The following is an 18,817-nucleotide window of genomic DNA, read 5'->3' as shown; positions in this document are numbered from 1 at the left end:
AGCCACACGTTTTTCATTAAACATGTGATCCCCAAACTGTGGGCATTAATCTGCTGCTTGTTGTAGTAAAATCAAGTCCAGTTCAGAGGTTTGCTGTGAGTTTACTGAAGCAGGACTTAAGGATTGTGTGATTGTGAATGGATTGTGACTGTGTTGTATTATGGTCAGAAGGGATGCTATTTTAAATGAGAACAAAAGGCAGGAAATGGTCTGTAGGGTCACTCTTAGTCAGACAGGGAGAGGCCATATGCATTCAGACCTGCGGGGGAAACACACATTTGAAAGAATCAAACGGAGGAGGACGTTCCCAGACATCACTTGATTATTTGGCCTGTAGTGCCCACATGTTTCTTCATCATGCTACAACAGTCTCCACTCATCTGGTTTCAGACTCTGAAGCCTGATTGCAGGGATCAGCGATGACCAGCACTGATGTCGGGCAATAAGTTTTGGCTCAGATGTTCATCCACTGCTTGGCAGCCCAACAAAGGCAAAACAGGAAGATAAGCAGTGAGTGACCAAAAGTAGAAACCAGGAGAGCAGACATAAGGAGGGATGTGGAGATACAGAGACAATCTGACAGAGATCAGAAGAATAAAGGGATGTCTATGTAAGGGTTGGACCGGTGGGAAACTGCAGGGGCAGGTAAGTGGGCGGAGACAACAGGTGAGAGAGATCAGTGGACTGGGAACCAGATGAGGACAGGAGCTGCAGATACACAAAAGGCAAGTAACACAATAGAACAGGAAACATACAACATAAAACAAATATTACGCAGACAACAAAAATACACAACCACAACCTAATACTGTACACATTAATGCTGCCTGACTGAGTGTGTGGTAGACTAATCACAGCTGAGAGCTTTCATGTCTGTCTGTCAATACAAGTGGACGGCATACTCTTCATTACAAAGTGTTGTGTGTGTGTGTGTGCGTGTGTGTGTGTGTGTGTGTGTGTGTGTGTGTGTGTATGTGTGTGCACGTGTGTGCGTGTGCGCTCTCCGCTAAATGAAATGTGTCACCTCCTCTCCTCTTCACGTTGACTGCATGTCTGTAATGAATCACATGCATGGAGATATTGCTCACCAGGAGCAGTCAGACCCTGTCAAGAAGAACTGACCTCACTATCAGGATCTTTGAGCAGCCCTAAATACTGGTCCACCTCAAGGTTTAAACACATCTACTAACATGGAGATTTCTTTTGTTTTCACTGAGCTGAAATATTTATTGTGAAGAAGAAGAAAGAAATTAAGAGGAAATTAAATAAATATTAAAAGAAATTATCACCTTTCCGGAGGGGAAGAACCATTGCAACACGGTCAGCATCTAGTTTCAGAATTTGAGCTATGCCGTTAAAGGTGAGGATATTTTTATTTTTTAGGTTTAGGATAGAAATACAAGCCTGGTTTGGTGGTGCGTCAAAGCCTCAGTAAAAATTCCATCTGTCACCTTTAACATCCACGCTGCTAAAAAAGCTGTTTACCTATCTGACTTACAGGATTTGTTCAAATTACACAGGCTGTCAACATTCATATTTTCACATAGTTTGGGCCAAAATGTGGCATTTCTGTTCTGCTTGCATTTAATATGCAAAGTTAACTAGTTAATTGGTGAAATATTTGAAATACACGATCTGTTAAATGTACACGAAGCTGTTCAGTGCAGTCGAGTGGTGTGTACAGTGTATACCGTTGCAGTGGGTGACTCATCACTCTGGCTGGCTGATTTCACTCATTTTAAAGAATTAATCTACACAAATGACACGAGGCAACAAACTGCAGGCCACACCTGTATCTGATGTCACTGCGGGAACGTTGAACTTTGGCTGCTGATGGAAAACATCGCAAATAATGTTTGGTGAGACAATCTGTGATCTGCGTCTGTCTGCCACATCCACTGCAGGATTTCATTTAGCCTTGGTGTTGTGGTGTTAAATTTAGTTATGCTGTCAGGCTTAGCCGTTGCAGGTTGTAAAGTTAAAAATAGTTTGAATATTTTATAGTGAAAACATGACCTTTAAATGCGAAGGGTAAGGGAAGTTACAGGCTGGTCAGGTGGCCTTGTCTAATTTTTCACACAGCTTCCGTTGGCTGCTCACTGACTTTACATCAGCAGAATGAAACTAGTTACAACTCTGTTTATTTCTTTCTCAGTCGAGGTGAGTAAGATCAATCAAAAATGTAGTAAAAACAAGTCTCCAGCCCTTAATGAATTTTAGAAGAGTGGTCTCTGTTTCTGTTATTTCATGATGTTTCTGAGTCAAAGCATGTAAAGAGAACAACATTGGGCCAAGACTTGAGCCCTGAGGAACATCACAAAGTCTGCTGTGAATTAGCTGCCAGGAGTAGATGCTGTTCAAGAACTGGGATGCCAGCATTAAATGCCAAATTGAGGAATGAGCACAGAGTGTTCCTGTTTTGGGGGTCTAAATCCTTTGATAAAACATAACAGAAGAAGCAATGAATGAAGATTTAGAAGATTAGTCAAGATTGGTCAGCCATAACAGTTAAACGGACAAAATATGCCAGCGCTGTGAATCAGCTTCTTCTTTTGCCCTTAATCAACTAATGCAGTACAGGGACTCTCAAGCTCTTCAAAAAATTAAATCCTCTGAAGGTACACCACATGGTTGCTTATGCTGAATCCCAAGAGTCAACCAGTTTTAATGGCACTGAAGCCAAACAATATTGCATGCAGGATGTGGACCTACGGGTCTTGTATGAATGTTAATGAGACTGAATGAGCATACAGCACGTCCTGCAGTCTAGTATGAAATGCGTGCTAAACGTGTGCTGAGCGTCTAGTGTCATTCATGGAGTATATCACACAATCTCCTGAATCATCTCGCAGCCACAGTTCCAGATAGGACACAGTATACTATGTTTTCTCCTGTGGGATGAAAGAAGAGCCTGTGCTGGGTCAGGCCAGGGGTCGAAGCTGGAGCAGCTCCCCCCGGGTCCCTTTTCACTGCAGCTGGTTGAGGATTTTACTGCCTAGAGGTGCGCAGGAATGTTCACGTCTTGGTTTTCTGAGGGACATTAGGTTTTATTGCACCTCGGACGCCATTTCTGTCCTTCCTTGTTTGGCTGCTGGGCGGCGTGGCAACAAGTGTTTGTACTCCCCCTGGGAGAGACCGGTGGGACGAAGCTATCCAAGAAGAAGAGGAGGCTAAGTTACCCAAAGAGACCAACAGGACTGCAGACAGCAGCGAGCCAGAGAAGAGGAGAAACAAAAGACATCACAGCTTCAATACAAAAGTCAGGTGAGCAGAAAAATCACTCCGACTAATCACAGCAAGGGCAGGAATCTCTCTGGGTGACACTGACCTTTTAGGTCGTGGGGATGTGGAGGTTAGAAGAAATTTTTAAAGTTCATTCGTTCATTTATTTTTTCAATTGCTTCACTGTAATGAAACTGAAACCAACTGAATCTAGCCTTTATATCAGTGACACAAAGAGACAGAAGGAAAGGCAAGAACACTTGGAGTGAATTTTGACATTGAAAACAAAAAGCAAACACTGGCACAGTGAAGCATCTATATCAGAACAAGTTGTATTGGCACTGAAAGAAACATTAGACACTGAAAAAAGTTCCACTGACAAATAAAACGCAGACGTTTAAAATTATTTTATTTTGCTTTGATATTTTTTATCTTCACATCTGTGTTTTGTGCAACTTTTTTAAGTGCGAAATATGAGTTTCAAAGCCAGGCTAGCTGTTTCAGTGCTCCTGACTTCACTAACTGCTGTAGCCCCATAACATCCCTGTTCATCGGGCACAGCTTTTATTAACTGCAACACTTCACCCCACCAAGTCTATTAAAGGCATTGTCTTGGTGGACATAACTGCATGTTCTGTACATGCTGACACACGTGAGCCGGGACAAGCTGTATGAGAGTGACCTCAAATGTTTTTTCTGACCAATTATCACGGACAAAAATAGAAGCTTTGTTCAAATCTTCATTTGGTTTGTCTCTAAATCATCTTACTGGTTAGCAGTAACAAGCAGGATATGATCCGGTCGATCAGAGAGGCGTGTTGTATTGAGACTTTTAACTGATGCTTAATGAGGGTGTGAAAAGACTCACGGATTGCATGTGTGTGTGTTTCAGTATCCTTAGCATGCTCCATGAATTAGTGCTGCACTCAGGAGCAGGCAGGAGGCATAGTGTTAATTGTTAGAGCTGTGTGTGTTGGTCTGTTTATAGAGATCTCACCGTTGTTAGATTTCATCTAAGTGTATTTTAAGCTGTGCGAGATGCACAGTTAAAGTAAAACCGATAGGGCCAAATCTTCCCCTTCAATTAAAGCCTCCAGTCACCTATCTCAGGCATCCAGACTGAGTCAGATCATATCCCATTCAGAGCAGAAACAAATGGAGCCACAGTTTCAAGAATCAGCAGGGCCACAGGAGGAGGGCCTGTTCAAACCGGTGATTGTTTTCCACAAGGAAAAGAACGGACAACAGCAACAGTTATAAATAAAACATATGACACAACAACTGGTATGATGTTACAGAGATGATGGGTCTGTGACCATGTAGCTTGACATCTAGGTGCCACAGATGCAGAGAAAGGTAGAAGAAGAATAGCAAGGAAAAGTAACATCAGTGTGGATCAGGGAAGAAGTCAATCATGGATCAGCTGGAGAAGAGGCTGAGTTTTGTAGAAGCTGCTGAACAAACTGGTCCACACGCCGATACGACATACGTCGTCGGCATGGCAAACACTTCACATTTCCACAATTACTTTTTATACCCGTGGGGGAGGGGGGCACCACACCGACAGTTTCCTGAGAAGGACGAGCTTGTTGTACCAGTCTAGTTAGCCAGTCAAGCTGTATGCAGAGTGAAGGCCTCTACACTCCTGGCAGCAGCTTGTGAGTGGTGAGTGTTGGAGGATCTTAAGTGAGTGTCAACCGTCCTGCAGGTTGTCAGCAGGAGTGTGTCGCCCTCAGCGCTGATTTACAGCCAATTGGAAACAGCTGGTGGCACGGAAAGACAGATCCATTCCTGAGACAGGGAGGCGAGGAGGCCTGCTCTGGAACCACTAACCCTCCTTCACATTGTTGGCTATAAAAAGCAACGCTGCTTCCTATAGGGCAGTCAACCAACACGTGTAAACATTTCAGTATCCAACAAAAACACAGGGCGTATATATGTAAAAAAACATCTACAGAATAGCTTGCTTGGGAGGCTTAATGTTTATCTGGATTTCAAAATATTAATTTGTGAAAGGAAAATTCTTGCTTGTTCTTTACTTTTTCCTCCTCGGAAAAAATAAGGACACAAATCTGGCAATTTCTGCAAGTTGTAGGCGGCACTGACGCTTATCACCTGACACTGCAGGAGAGGAGAAGGAGGTGACGAAAAGATGAATAAGAAATAACAGTCAGTAAGCGAGAAACCGTCCGCTGTGAATGGCATGTCTGCTATTTGTGGAAGGGACAAGGAGACGTTGTCATAGCGCTGGGTTTGCTACCACAAACTGTGAGCTTGTGGACATGCTGTTGTTAAGGTGTCAGTCGCTCATGCAGAATCTGATTTTGGCTGAAATTAAAGGACGTAGTTTATAAGGCTGATGATATTATATCTACTTATAAGACAAGATGATATTCCATATTTTTGTTATTGTCAGACCAAAACCAGCTCGTTCTGGTTTTACTGACAAACCACATTAGCGAGCCTCACTTTTGGACTTGGTGACATGATCTTTCATGGCCATGAGCTTGGTCACACGAGTTTATTTTGAGCATATCCCACATAACTTGTACTGCACTCAAAGCTGAAAGTTGTCCCCCGAAACACCCACAATTCACTCCTGCACTCCTGTTTGCTGAAAACCACATTTTAAGAATGATTTTAGAATAATTTAAGAGCTGAATAAGAAACTTCCTCAAGAATTAAAATAACATTTTAAAAATTAAACTACATGATTGTGGACTGTTTTACTTTATAGAAGAAGTTTACATCTTCAGGAGGAGCCAGTGGGCCTGGGGGGTTAACGCTACCGTACAGTTATTGTTAATTTTCTCACTTGATAGCTAACTTCAAGCCATCAAATCACATAAATAAATCAACACCAGATGAGTTCCATCCAGAGAAGGAAAGAAATCTTGCAGGAAATGTTCTATTGAAACTTAATCCTTGTTTTTATGCTGTTTTACTTTGACTGCTCTAGAAACCTAATTTCCCCAGAGGGAACATTAGTTTCATGTTATCATCTCGCCCCTTTGGAAGCTGCCCGGCTGGCTGGGGGGTCGTAACTCGGCCTCTTCCAAAGGGCGAGGGAAGCCCTGGAGATAGAGGCACCTATAGGTTTGTGGGTTGGAGGGATGTAACACTATGTATAGCTTTGAAAACAGAGAAGAGGGAATCGCGAACCAAAGCCTGTGGAGGAAGGAGGGTTTGAATGCCAGGCAGACCAAAGAAGAAGAACCGTGAAGTTCCTGCACCTTTCCTTACAGCCGAACGTGACGTTTCAGGTGTATTCATTTAGCTGCATATTAAACGCTTGTCCCGTTTCAGAGTGTGGCAGAAACACAGAGAGAGGAGAAACAGACGAAGAAGCTGCAGAGTTTTTAACTTTACTCTCAGGAAGCAAATTCTTCATTCAGGTACAGCCGAACACCCCCTAACCTTTCTGTTTAACCACTTAACTTGAACTAGTTTGATGTGGATTGAATCGTATGTTTGGACATGAATGCATTTTTTGTTTTGTCTAAAACGGTTGGCATTAAAGGTCAGTCATTCAGTCTGTTGGTCCAAAAAATCTCATCCAGAATGAAGCATATAATCACATTTGGCATGGACGTTTCAGTTCAATGCAGTCAGGCAGCGACAGTCCGACAGCATGCTGTACACAGCTGTAAATAATGCTAATGCCAGTGAATGAATGAATAATCACTTTTTATGATCCATCCCAGAGCCTGGAGCAGAGAGAGCAAGCTGCTGTGGCAGAGCTCAGTGGTGTGCAGCAGCACTATGGGCAGGAAGGACGACGGCTGTGGTTCAGGTAACTTTATTTCAACTTGTGTCTTTAACTCACCAAGAAGTATGAAAGGAAAAGAGCTCTTTTTTTCTGTCCAGAGGAGAATTACTCTTGACTATTTCATTGCATTAGCTGCTCATTACTATTCATCTTAGAGTGGCGGCTAAATTGAATTTTGAAAATTGTGCAAGAAACTTGGACATTAGCTCTGCTGTTTACCTCTTAATTAGCAGTGGATAACTCAGATAAATGAGACCTCAACAAATGAGTATATAGTAATACCTAAGAATATATGTGTGGATTTCAGGATCGAAGTTATAATAACAAAATAATAAAATCCAACAATGTTCCAACCAATGTTGGGACGTTCTTCCTTTCTGCTGGCAGAGGACATTGACCCCAAAATAGACGTCCACACTGACAGAAAGACTGGAAGCTTCAACCAACGCTCGTTCTGCACCCCCACCGAAGCCGGTAACTCGGTACGAGTGTCTTCCTCTGTCATGAAGGATCTTTCATTTACTTTTATGTTTGCTTTGTCAAACGTTTTGATATCTAATATATTTACTTATTGTTGAATGAATTTTATTTATTTCATCAACAAATACAGCAGCTTTGGCTTATCGTTATGCTAAATATTCGGAGAGCTTTCAGTATAAAGACAGATTCTCCTGTTTCTGACATGATTTAATCTGTGAAATAATTTTTCTGGGTTGCTGATGGTTTTATCTTAATGAAGAAGAGGACTGAACGACCTAAGTTGTGCGACCTAAGTTTCAAATGTCCCCCAAAGTTTTTGCGATAAACAAAGTGACATCCTGTCTCTTTCTTGTCCATCTGTCTTGTCCACCTGCGTGGATCGAAACACAACCACATCTACCATTAATCGCCCGTGTCCAACGCTGCACTCAGCCTGACGACAGATCGTCACAGTCTGAATCTGCTTTTCTTGGTGACAATGCTGTCAACGGCGCTGATGATGGAGTGAAGAGGAGTCAAAAGGGAAAGAGCTGCGAGGACGATGAAGAGGGCCACCTGGTCTATGACATCGGCCTCGTGATGAAAGAAAGATGTACTTGACACCAACTTTTTTGTCCTCAGTGTCTTTTCTGTCCTTGTGATAGCTTTGGTGTTTCTGACAGGGCAGCATGGAGGTAACTGCACACTCACATCACCAGCAACTCCAGAAATAATTTCCGGCACTGCAAAACTCTGGGAAGGCAGTTTGTCAAAATAATTTCGAGGTCTGTTGGCCAGATTTTTTTCTGGACTTTTAAATTAGGGGTGAGGATCTGTTTGTACTTTACTTAAGTATATCCAGTTTATGCTACTTTATTCTTCTACTTAATATTGTAATTGTACTCATTTTATGTAAGAGTTGGAGTAAAGATCAGTAGGTTAAAGACCCCACATTCACTCTCTGGTGTTTTTTGTTATGTCATGATTAGGCCAGTCAGGTTGGAGTTGCTGATTTGTATCCTCTGTAATAAAAAGCTACAACTGAGCTGCTACTGAAGAAACCCTCAAACTGGGATACTCACAAATATTCATGTTTTTCTGGTGGGTGAAATATTCTCTGAGAAGTTTGCCAATGCTGCTGACCCAAATAACTGTGTGTGTCCTTGTGTGTGTCTCAGATGAGGTGGTATGTACTCTGGGAGCAGGAGCCTTTGGAAAAGTGGTGGAGTGTATTGACAGAGACAAGTAAGCATGCACGCTGACTGAACCTTGTAACTGTTAGGTGGCTGTTCTGTTGTATGTTATTAGCAAACACTTTAACCATCACATAAACTGGATGGAGGAGAATTCATGTTTGTGTCATCAGTGCAGTCGTGTCTTTTCCTGCATGTCTGCTTGCCCCTGTGTGTTGAGCAGACAGGAGCGCGTAGCCGTGAAGATCGTGAGGAACATAGACTGTTTCCGTGAGGTAGCGAGGTCTGAGATCGCAGTGCTGGAGGAGATCAACAGCCTGGATGATGACAAACGATTGTGAGTGCAGCAGAAGCCTCAGAGGAAATCAGGGAGGACAACTGAAAAGATTCAGTTTAGTTTTCCGTGCTCTTGTTTTATCTGTGGGATAAAGCTAAGGATGGTTAGGTTTTTGGTTTTCAATTGACACCTGTGTAAAATAAGTTAGCCCTGGGAATAATTTACAGTCACGTGAAAGTCGTGTGTCTAATAATGGTTGACTTGAACAAATAAAGGTCTGCCCTGCGGGGAAAAAAACAAGGCTGGAGAAACTCCTGGTGCCTGTTATGTAATGTACATTCACATCACATCACTTTAATAAATTTTGTTATATAAACTTGCTATTTTCAGCACTTCAGGAGTACTCATCTTAACTTTTAACATTGCATTTCAGTCACTATGAGTGTACATGTGTTAACGCCCCAGCCAAATTATATTTTGTGGTATAAACAACATGCAGTAACAAAAGTTTACCAGATCAGAAGACAAGGAGGCTTCATACTTAAATATGAGCACATATACTTTATAAGGGCCTCTCTCTAATATAAGCCTGCGTCCCTGCATTTGAGGTAAATAAGGGTTCTGGTCACCATTTGAGGAAATACGGCGGTTTAGAAATTAAAAAGACATTTGAGTTGCAATCTTGAGAATTTCAGTTGTTCAGATGGTACACCTGATGTTTACGGATTACTGACTCTCTGTCCTCTGCCAGTGCCTGTGTGAGGATGCTGGACTGGTTCGAGCACCAGGGTCACATCTGCATTGTGTTCGAGCTGCTCGGCATCAGCACATTCGAGTTCCTGCGACAGAACGAGTTCCTGCCGTTCAGCGTGGAGCAGATCAGACACATGGCCTACCAGATCGTCAGAGCCGTCTGCTGTGAGTCCAGTGTGTGTGTGTGTGTGTGCATGTTAGCCACTTTCTACCAGCCCCGTGACTTCTGGCCTCTAACATTGTCGCTAATGTTGGTGTTGTTGACACTTTAGTTACTGAGTTAAAGTTGGTTTGGGTGAAAGTGAAGTGTAGAGATGTTGGCTGACAAACTGCATTTGAAACTTTTGGGTGAGTTCAGCCAGTAGTTCAAGTCAAAACGGTCTTCTTCACCAGCAATGATGAAAACAGTCTGAAATATTCCACATTTAGCATCAGAAATATCCAAACACAAGCAAGTGTCCCTGGGACCAGTGCTTTCCTGTAGCTGATCAAGGGACAATAAACTTATTACATTTGCCTAACTAACTATTAAGTTTTGTCAGGTATGCAGTAAAATTAGCAAATATTTAAATTTACACTGTTTTTGTTGGTTTTAATCAATTGGAAATAAAAAAATGAAATGTTCTGAGTGACAGCTGCTTTAAAAAACAAAAAAAATGATTATGCAATTAACAATTCAGCAATTAACAAATAAATATACAGTTTGATTTAAAAAAAAAATCCATTCAACTCCACTGTTTTTGGTGACAGAAAGCTCAAAACGTGTACACAAAACCAAAACCGATGCTCTTTAAAGTGCATCATCTTTCCTCACATCGTCAGTAAATTTGTCTAAAACTTTTGGATGGAACATGTGATGCTCAACTCAAAACTAAACTTCTTGCTAAACTGCGAGAGAAACAAAAGCTTTCAACAAACACACACTTCAAATATGTGTGTGTGTTCCACAGTCCTGCATCGTAACAAGCTGACCCACACAGACCTGAAGCCAGAGAACATCCTGTTTGTCTGCTCAGACTTCAGCCTGGTGCACAAAGATGAGACGGTAAAAACAAGCGGAGAAAATAACTTGTCATGCAGTCATTTCAGCGAAGCAGCGAAGGTTTGTTTACACGCGTGTGTGTGTGTGTGACAGAATTGTGAAGACAGGAAACTGAAGAGTCTGGATGTGAAGGTGGTGGATTTTGGCACCGCCACATTTGACCACGAGCACCATGAATCCCTGGTGTCCACACGCCACTATCGAGCTCCAGAGGTCATACTGGGTACACACACAGCTCACACACACACCACACACACACTCACAGCTCACACACACACACAACTACTACACTGGACAAGTATGCCCACAAGTTAAATGATCTGTGTTTTTTGTTTTAACTGCATGTTTTTGTGCTCAGATCTGGGCTGGAACCAGTCGTGTGACGTTTGGAGTCTGGGCTGTGTTCTCATGGAGTTTTATCTGGGACGTACACTCTTCATGGTATAAACACACACACACACAGAGGAAGAGAGAGAGAAGCAGTAGTAAGTTTGTCTGTCTGTTGTTTCAGACCCACGACAGTAAAGAACATCTGGCCATGATGGAGAAAGTCCTAGGACCGATTCCTCCGAACCTGCTCAAACAGACAAGGTGACCACTCACACATACATGCAGGACACATCCCAATTTCATCCAGGTTGGTTAGGAGGTGATCCGGGTCGGCCTCAGGGTCTCCAGAGACTCAGCTAGGAGCTTAATGCCCAGAAAACCGGAACTGGAACTGCTGCTCTCACCCTGCACTGCACCGTGGCATTGTACTGCTGAAACTGAGACGAAGAGCCTGAATGCAACACAAAAGTTTCCATCCAAACCCAAAGTTTAACCTAATTTCAAGAAAATCTGCAAAAGAACATGCAAATGAATGCTCTGTACAGTTCTCCAGTGCTGCAGGTGTGATTGACATGGAGCGCTGGAAACAAATTTGTCATATCTCACGTGAAACAACTAACCGTTTAACTCATGTGTCTGGACTGTGGTATGTGCAGAAAGCAGCATTACGTGCACAACGAGCATCTGAACTGGGACGAGCAGAGCTCCTCTGATGATTACATCAGGAAACACTGTCAACCTCTCAAGGTACTCATCCCTCAAATCTGCCAATCGGCTGCAGCTGTGAGGCAGCAGCAGGAAGTTAAGAGTGACTGTTTGTCTCTCAGCAGTACATGCAGAGGAAGACGGAGGAAGAGCGGCAGCTGTTCGACCTGATCAGCTGCATGTTGGAGTACGACGTCTGCAGACGGATCACCCTGGAGGAGGCGCTGTGGCACCCGTTCTTCAGCCCGATGAGGACGCAGAAGCAGCAGCGCAGTTAGCACACACGCGTTCAACATCTACCTTAGCCTGTAAATTAAGTGTTGTGATCACTGAGCAGGGTTTGTAGTCCTGAGTCGATGAGTTGGATGATTTTCAGTTTCATGTACAGTCGTACCACTTTCAGAGAGCATTCCTGTCAATGTGAAACGTTTCATCTAATAGTCCTCCTGTCGTTAATTCCATGTTTTCTTTCATTGGTCTCTTTGTCATTTCTGTCAGCAGTTTGTCAATAAATATTTTGCATTTTCACCCAGGATACCGTAGTTCACGTTCAGGCACAGTGATTTTTCGATGTATACATAAACAACCCAGCACAGCATGACATGACAAACGATGAGAGAGCCAAAGGTAAATTAGCTCTATTTCCAGCTCAGTCAATCAGGCTCTGTGTAGACACTGCAGTCTCTCAGGCTAAAGTAAACATTAGTAAAATCCCTGACATCACCTTGTTGATAAAGACACGTAAATGGACAATATTTATCAAGATTCAAGCAGCCAAGGAAGTTTCCATGACTGAATCGTTCTCCAGCTATAAAATTTTACATGATAAACAGCGGGCTCGTCTGTTATCTGAGAACCATCAGTTTAAGGCTATCAAATCAAACAGTATAAACCAAAGTGGATCCCAGGGCCGAGGCATACAATTTACATATGATGGCATGGGTTCCAGTCAGTCTCATGACTTTTGATGCAGGCTACCTGCGATCCGTCCTGCCACAGTTTACATGGTACAGAAGAGACAACAAAAATCCGATGCCAGGATTTTTAGAGAGCAGTTAAAGGATTTTTCCGGTGGTAAAACTGGACAAGTTTGACTTCATGAATCGATGTGGCTTAAAAAGCACCGTTAGCTTCGCTCTCTGTGAGGTTATGGTCAAAATGATGCACGTGTTGAAGGCTGAGGAGAGTTTTATTTGAGGAGGAGGTGCAGAAGCTTCAACTATTCAAAGTCTTTTCAGGTATTTGTATCAGATAAATATTACAGCAAAAATCAAATCAAACAAGATGCAAACATTTTTGGAAAAGCATCACTATGCCGTTACAAGACAAACAACCACAAAGACTGCTGGTAGACTACACATTTTCAGCTCCATCCAAATGTTTTGTTTTGGGTTTTTTTTAATTCACTGGATAGAAATACAAGTTATAATCATACTGTGTATTAATTTCCACTCTTCAAAAGCAGGATAAAATCAGTTGTTGACATTTTGGTTGAAACAAAGTAGCTTCAGGTCTGTAGGAGAGCATTTCCCATGGCTCTGTTTGACAGGAAATGTTGACTTTTCCTCCTTTTTCTCATATTCTTGTACAGTGTTGGTTATGTACCTAAGCTCAAAACTCACAGCATGGCATGACTCATCATGGAATTTGAATAAAGATTAAATGAGGACACTCAGATCACAAATGGGACTAAGCCAGGGCTAACATCCTCCAGCTGGTTAACTATATGCATTTAATACAATTCATCAGTACCAACAATGTCAGTCAGAGCCAAACCTGCAACTCTCACTGCAGAAAAATAAATGAACATAACTAACATTTTCAGTTTGGGAGGTGCCAAATAAGAACACGAAACAAACATCAGCATGTATACTTTCATTATATTAATTCTAGTTTGTTTTAAATTATTTGCATTTTTTTCTTTCTTTCTTTCAGTTTCTCATGGGTTTTTCCCCGAGCTGCACATGTGCAGTGTCCTCTGAAAGTCTCTGTGGGTTTTCATACATGCAGTAAGTGTGCATAAAGGACTCACTGATTCTACAGTGGGACAGACCTAAACCCATGTGGACTTAACAGGAATGCGTGTCACAGTTTGTGAAACCAGTCTATCGAAGTATTTCCTTCCCCCATGCTGTCCCTGGTGTCTGACACTGCTGGTTTCACTGAAAACTGTGGATCAAATCTTTAAATTATACAGGAGTTCTATCACTTTAATAAAACTCCTGACCACAACAGAGTGAGAACCAGGAAGAAGTTGTTAGTCACCGTTCTGATTGCCCAAACTTTGAGGTCCTGCGTGGTCTGCGGATCATGTTGACATTTATGTTTTGATTACCACTGCTTCTCTGGTTTTGCAGTTCAGTTCACAAGGTGGTGCACTGAAAAAAAGAGAATTCGTGGACCACCTTAACTGAATTGCTTCAATTGATAACAAGCAATTGAATTGAGTTTGTCCAACTTAATTTTAAATTAATGAGTTAATATAACTTGTTGGATAAACTCAATTCAATTGCTTGTTACCAACTGAAGCAATTCATTTAAGTTGCTCCAATAATTCTCTTTTTTCAGTGTGTCCTTGTTCATAATTGGCTGCAACAGTGAAGGGTTGTGGCTATCTCCACTAGAGACACTTAGTGGGTGACACCTGGAGGTCCAGCAGCGAGTAATCCGCATGTAAAGCAGGAAAACATGGCTGCTAACTGCAGCCGCACCTCCTTCTGCCAAAAGGCATACACCAGGGGGTTGATCAGTGAATTTGACAATCCCAAGAGCCACAGATGGTTCTCCAACACGTTGATGAGTTTGCAGCTTTTACACAGAAGTTGCACAATGCACACCACAAAGAAAGGGCACCAGAGGGCCAAGAAGCAGCCCACGAGCACTGCCACCATCCTCAGAGCCTTGACATGGCTCCAGTAGCTCCTCAGCTGATGATGATGATGATGATGATGCTCCTGATGTTGTTGGTCATTGTGGTCAGCAGTTATAGAACCAGCTTGCCTAACTTGGCAGATCCTCCTCTGGTGGATCCAGGCAATCTTCAGGATGTCCAGGTAAATGAAAACAAACAGAGAGAGCAGAGGGAAGAAGCACACACTGAATAACACGATCATGCCCACCTGGTGAATGACGGAGAAAAACGCACAGAAGCCATCATAGCCATCTGTCTGCAGCTGCCGCACCGTGACTGAGGGATCACAAAAGGCAAAAATGTTATCCAATGTCATCTTCAACGTCAACATCTGACTATATTTAGACAGATGCACTGTTTCACAAAATGCAGCACCCTCATTTATCTCAATGAGGAATCTACATAGATATAAACTGTCAGGGTGCATTATTTGAACTTGACTTGCCCAACCTTTGCTTGTCCGTACCTTTTGCAAGATGGCATGCCTCAACAACACAACGACTTGCATTTTTTATTTTCTGTCTGCTTCTGTTACCCTGACTCAACATAGATCGATTAATCACCTGTGCATTTGTGATTCTCACCTGGGAGGAAGCCTATAGTGAGGGCGCTGATCCACAGAACCAGCAGGAACCCGGCTGCTGTCCCCTTCCCTGACAGCTGGGAATACCTCAGGGGCATCTTGATGGCTGCGTAGCGGTCAAGTGAGATCAGGAACATGGACATGATAGATGCTGTGCAGGGGGACATCACGAAGCCCATCCGCATCAAACAGCGAATCTTGCCCTGAGCGGAAGGCGTGACGTTTGTTGTAGGATCAGCAGTGACATGGCTGTCCTGGCTCTGAGTGATATTGCTGCTGTTGAAGTCCTCTGTGGCCAGGCCAGTGATGGCCACACCCACCAGGGTGTCAGCCAGGGCCAAGTTGAGGACGAAGCACCAGCTCTGGGTCTTCTTTCTAAGGAGTAGTTTAAGTAGAGCAGCTGCCACCAGCAGGTTGGTCGAGATGATGAGGAAAGAGGCGATGCTCAGGATAATTCCCATCACATGAGGCTTCATGTCGCTTTGGATTATCGGCTTGTTGGCGTCCATGCAGTCAGGAGTCATGCTAACAGAGGGTACAGCACTCTCATGTCCGCACAAATACAACATGTCGATATACTGAAAATCGAATATTACATCAAAGTACTTCCTCTGGTAGCCAAACGTGTGACTGTACTGTATGTCTGATCACCACAAGATGAAGAATTCTGTCAGCCAATATGGTCCTGTAGCGTTAATCCAATGTCATGTAAATGTTTCCACTGTGGCTCAAATCAAAGGTTAAGTTGAGAACACATCCATCCAATCTCACCATGCTCATCAGTGTCCTTAAAATCCCTTCAACTAATGCAGAAGGACAAAAACCACTCACAGCTTTATCAGCAGGTCTCGCTTGTCTCCTCCCCTCAGACACACACACACACACACACACACACACACACACACACACACACACACACACACACAGCCTTCCTCTGCTCATCTTTTCCTGTTGTTGCCTCTCTGGGATTGACCCTTGTCCCTGTTGGCTCTTCGCTGAGATGGACGAGCTCTACTTATTTACTAGAATTATAATTTTTAGTCGATAAGATTTTATTAAACTAAGGCTTTGTCAGGGTTAATGTACTACAAAGTACCAATGAATGAAATCATTGTGGGATGAGTAAGTGGCTAAACAAGAAACATTTCAACATGTCACAGTAAAGGACAGCTGTGAATAATGAATTTAATGATGGAGTCCTGCTGTTGTTCATACTGGCTCACTGTCACACTGTCAAGGCTTTCTGGGACACTTGAACAGAGTGTTTGTTAATTAGTAACATCTGTGTTTAGATAAGATAAGATAAGATAAGATAATCCTTTATTAGTCCCATAACTGGGAAATTACAGTGTTACAGCAGCAAACAGGATATAGAGCGTGCAAAGCATGCAAGGATAAGGGAAGGATGAGCATTCAAAAAGAATAAATACACAGGAAACAAGTACCTGCAGCAGCACAGTACAGAAAAGAAAAATACTATTCACACTAGAGTCCCTCAAGTCATGATTAGTGGACGGATTGATTATTGTACAGATTTGTTTCAGGGTACGTATGTATGTACTGATCCTAGTGTTACATGAGTATAAGGATTATTGCACTTTATTACTACACATGTATTATTGTAGTGCTGGTGTGACCACTTGTCCCCATTATTGCACATGATTTATTGTCCAGTTAACACATTCAGCAGCTTAAATGTCCAGTCTGTCAGCTGTGCTTGTTGTGGAGTCCGACAGCAGTGGACAGGAAGGAGCGGCGGTACCTGTCCTTCACACAGCGTGTTTTCTCCAAATGTCTCCTGATCCATAATGAGCTGTTTCAGAGTCAGTTGGGTCTGATGTTAACTTTATAACGCCTGTAAAAAGCATAAAAAAACCCACCTGGAGCAACACCGTAATGCACATTAATTGGCTTGAATTATATCCAAACTGTAGACTGAACATGAAACTCCTAGTTGGATCATTAGTGCAAAAGATGAGCAGCTGTAAGAAAACATCTGTTTCTCTCGTGAGGAGTCAAATCTGTAAGTCTGTACAGCAAGAGGAGGCAACGCTGACGGAGATTAACTGCACTTCTGATTAAACATGAAACAGTTTAAAGAGTGGTTTACTTGCACGGTGTTCTCTTTGATTCCCAGCTGCAGCGACAAAAGCACTTTGAATGTACAGCAGCTCTGATTCACACATCCGACTCTCCATGGCAACAAAGGCTTACAGGTCGTGGGCTTCCTGATAGGACAAACACGATTTCTCGCAAAATGAGGTTGATATAATTAAAATCCTGTGTTGTCACATCACTCGGGAGACTTCTGTGTCTCTGTGTTGCGGACTGTATGACTTTTGAAAGAAGCAATACCGTCTTAACTATTACAAATAAACAATTGAATTTATGAGCAATGAAACACACCCCAACTCAGTTCAAAACACACAAGGACTGTGGTGCTGCAGCTGTACTTGTTCACCTTCCCCTTCCACGCCTGTGGGAGAATCGACAGTCGTCACTAAAAATGCAAACTGCATTCTGTAAAGCCTGTGAATGGTTTGTTCCCTCTGGGCTTCCGTAGAAACATGGCAGTGCAACATGGTGGACTTTGTGGAAGAGGACCTGCTTCCTCTGTCGGTACAAGAGGCTCATTCTGAGGTGACAAAAAACAGCTGCCAGTCTGCCAGTAGATCCCACTAAATTCTACACACTGGACCTTTTCAGTAGATACTGCTGAGTTGTTTCGCTGACTTCATGGGTCTTTTCTGCTGTTGTATGGTTAATTATATCAATGAGAAACTCTGAATTTCATTTTGTTACTTCAGGCCATAACGGTAAACTTTCAAATGGGAACTTGAAAGTATAAGAAGGTCAGAAAATACCTTTCTGTGGTGTTTTCTTTTATGGTGACCATAAAGAACAAAAGCAACAAAATGTGAAAACCAAATTACATTAACATTTCACCACATTTAAATGTAAATTATTAGGCCACCACACAATGGTATGCATAATAAGAAAAGACACTAAAGTTTAATTTAAATCTAAATCACACCATGCAGGAGGAAAAATGAAATACAATGATGTAAAATAGATCCAGAGGTGAAATTAAAGAATGAAAATAATTACACATCTGTAGATTTATTTCTCTGCATTTCTTTGCTTTTTATTGATCTATTCAGTTTATGCCTCATTACACACAGGAACACGTAGCAGAGCTGAACGGGTCTAGTTAAACTCTAACCCTGCTGGCTGCTGTTCCACTCTGGCCCCCAAGTCCCCAGGAGAGACATCTGGCACGACGGGGCCATTTTCCACTAAGATTCACAAACAAACAGATCTGGCTAATGATGCTTTCTTCGTGTACACACTCAATTTATCACCTGGCATCACACCAGCTTCTCAAACCAGTAAGCAGCAGCTATAGTCTGTGAGAAAAGAAAAACAAGATGAGGACTGGAAATGTTCGTGGGGGTTTCTTTACTCATCTCAAGGAAACAACACTTCACTTGCTTCCATGAGTTGACGTATTTCCTGCTAAAACATTGGGACATTAGGACTAAATGAAAGGATTCTTTAAGGATCAGAATTTCA

General features: G+C 42.5%; 2 protein-coding genes across 3 annotated transcripts; one reads left to right on the top strand and one right to left on the bottom strand.

The window, feature by feature from the left end:
* The first annotated feature begins 2,856 nt into the window (after positions 1 to 2,856).
* LOC124070978 (dual specificity protein kinase CLK4-like) lies at positions 2,857 to 12,285 on the top strand. 2 transcript variants are annotated; one of them, XM_046411377.1, is made up of 14 exons: positions 2,857 to 3,264; positions 6,529 to 6,617; positions 6,927 to 7,015; positions 7,379 to 7,473; positions 7,904 to 8,063; positions 8,629 to 8,695; positions 8,867 to 8,980; positions 9,672 to 9,838; positions 10,624 to 10,718; positions 10,809 to 10,938; positions 11,074 to 11,156; positions 11,227 to 11,306; positions 11,702 to 11,792; positions 11,876 to 12,285. In XM_046411377.1, the coding sequence occupies exons 3-14, from the start codon at positions 6,985 to 6,987 to the stop codon at positions 12,026 to 12,028; spliced, it is 1,266 nt and encodes a 421-aa protein (XP_046267333.1). In that variant the 5' UTR covers positions 2,857 to 3,264; positions 6,529 to 6,617; positions 6,927 to 6,984; the 3' UTR covers positions 12,029 to 12,285. The 2 variants fall into 2 exon arrangements, with proteins under 2 accessions (XP_046267333.1, XP_046267332.1); XM_046411376.1 differs by having other exon boundaries at positions 11,873 to 12,285.
* Positions 12,286 to 14,260: 1,975 nt separating this feature from the next.
* On the bottom strand, positions 14,261 to 16,064 carry LOC124070979 (glucose-dependent insulinotropic receptor). The gene is made up of 2 exons (XM_046411378.1): positions 15,246 to 16,064; positions 14,261 to 14,937 (listed from the first exon to the last, which is right to left on the bottom strand). The coding sequence occupies exons 1-2, from the start codon at positions 15,811 to 15,813 to the stop codon at positions 14,381 to 14,383; spliced, it is 1,125 nt and encodes a 374-aa protein (XP_046267334.1). The 5' UTR covers positions 15,814 to 16,064; the 3' UTR covers positions 14,261 to 14,380.
* Between the last annotated feature and the right edge of the window lie 2,753 nt (positions 16,065 to 18,817).

This window comes from Scatophagus argus, chromosome 14, assembly GCF_020382885.2.
Source record: "Scatophagus argus isolate fScaArg1 chromosome 14, fScaArg1.pri, whole genome shotgun sequence".
In the NCBI taxonomy this organism is placed as follows: Eukaryota; Metazoa; Chordata; class Actinopteri; family Scatophagidae; genus Scatophagus; species Scatophagus argus.
The sequence above is the reverse complement of the archived record's forward strand: the minus strand, read 5'-3'. Positions and strand labels throughout refer to the sequence as shown.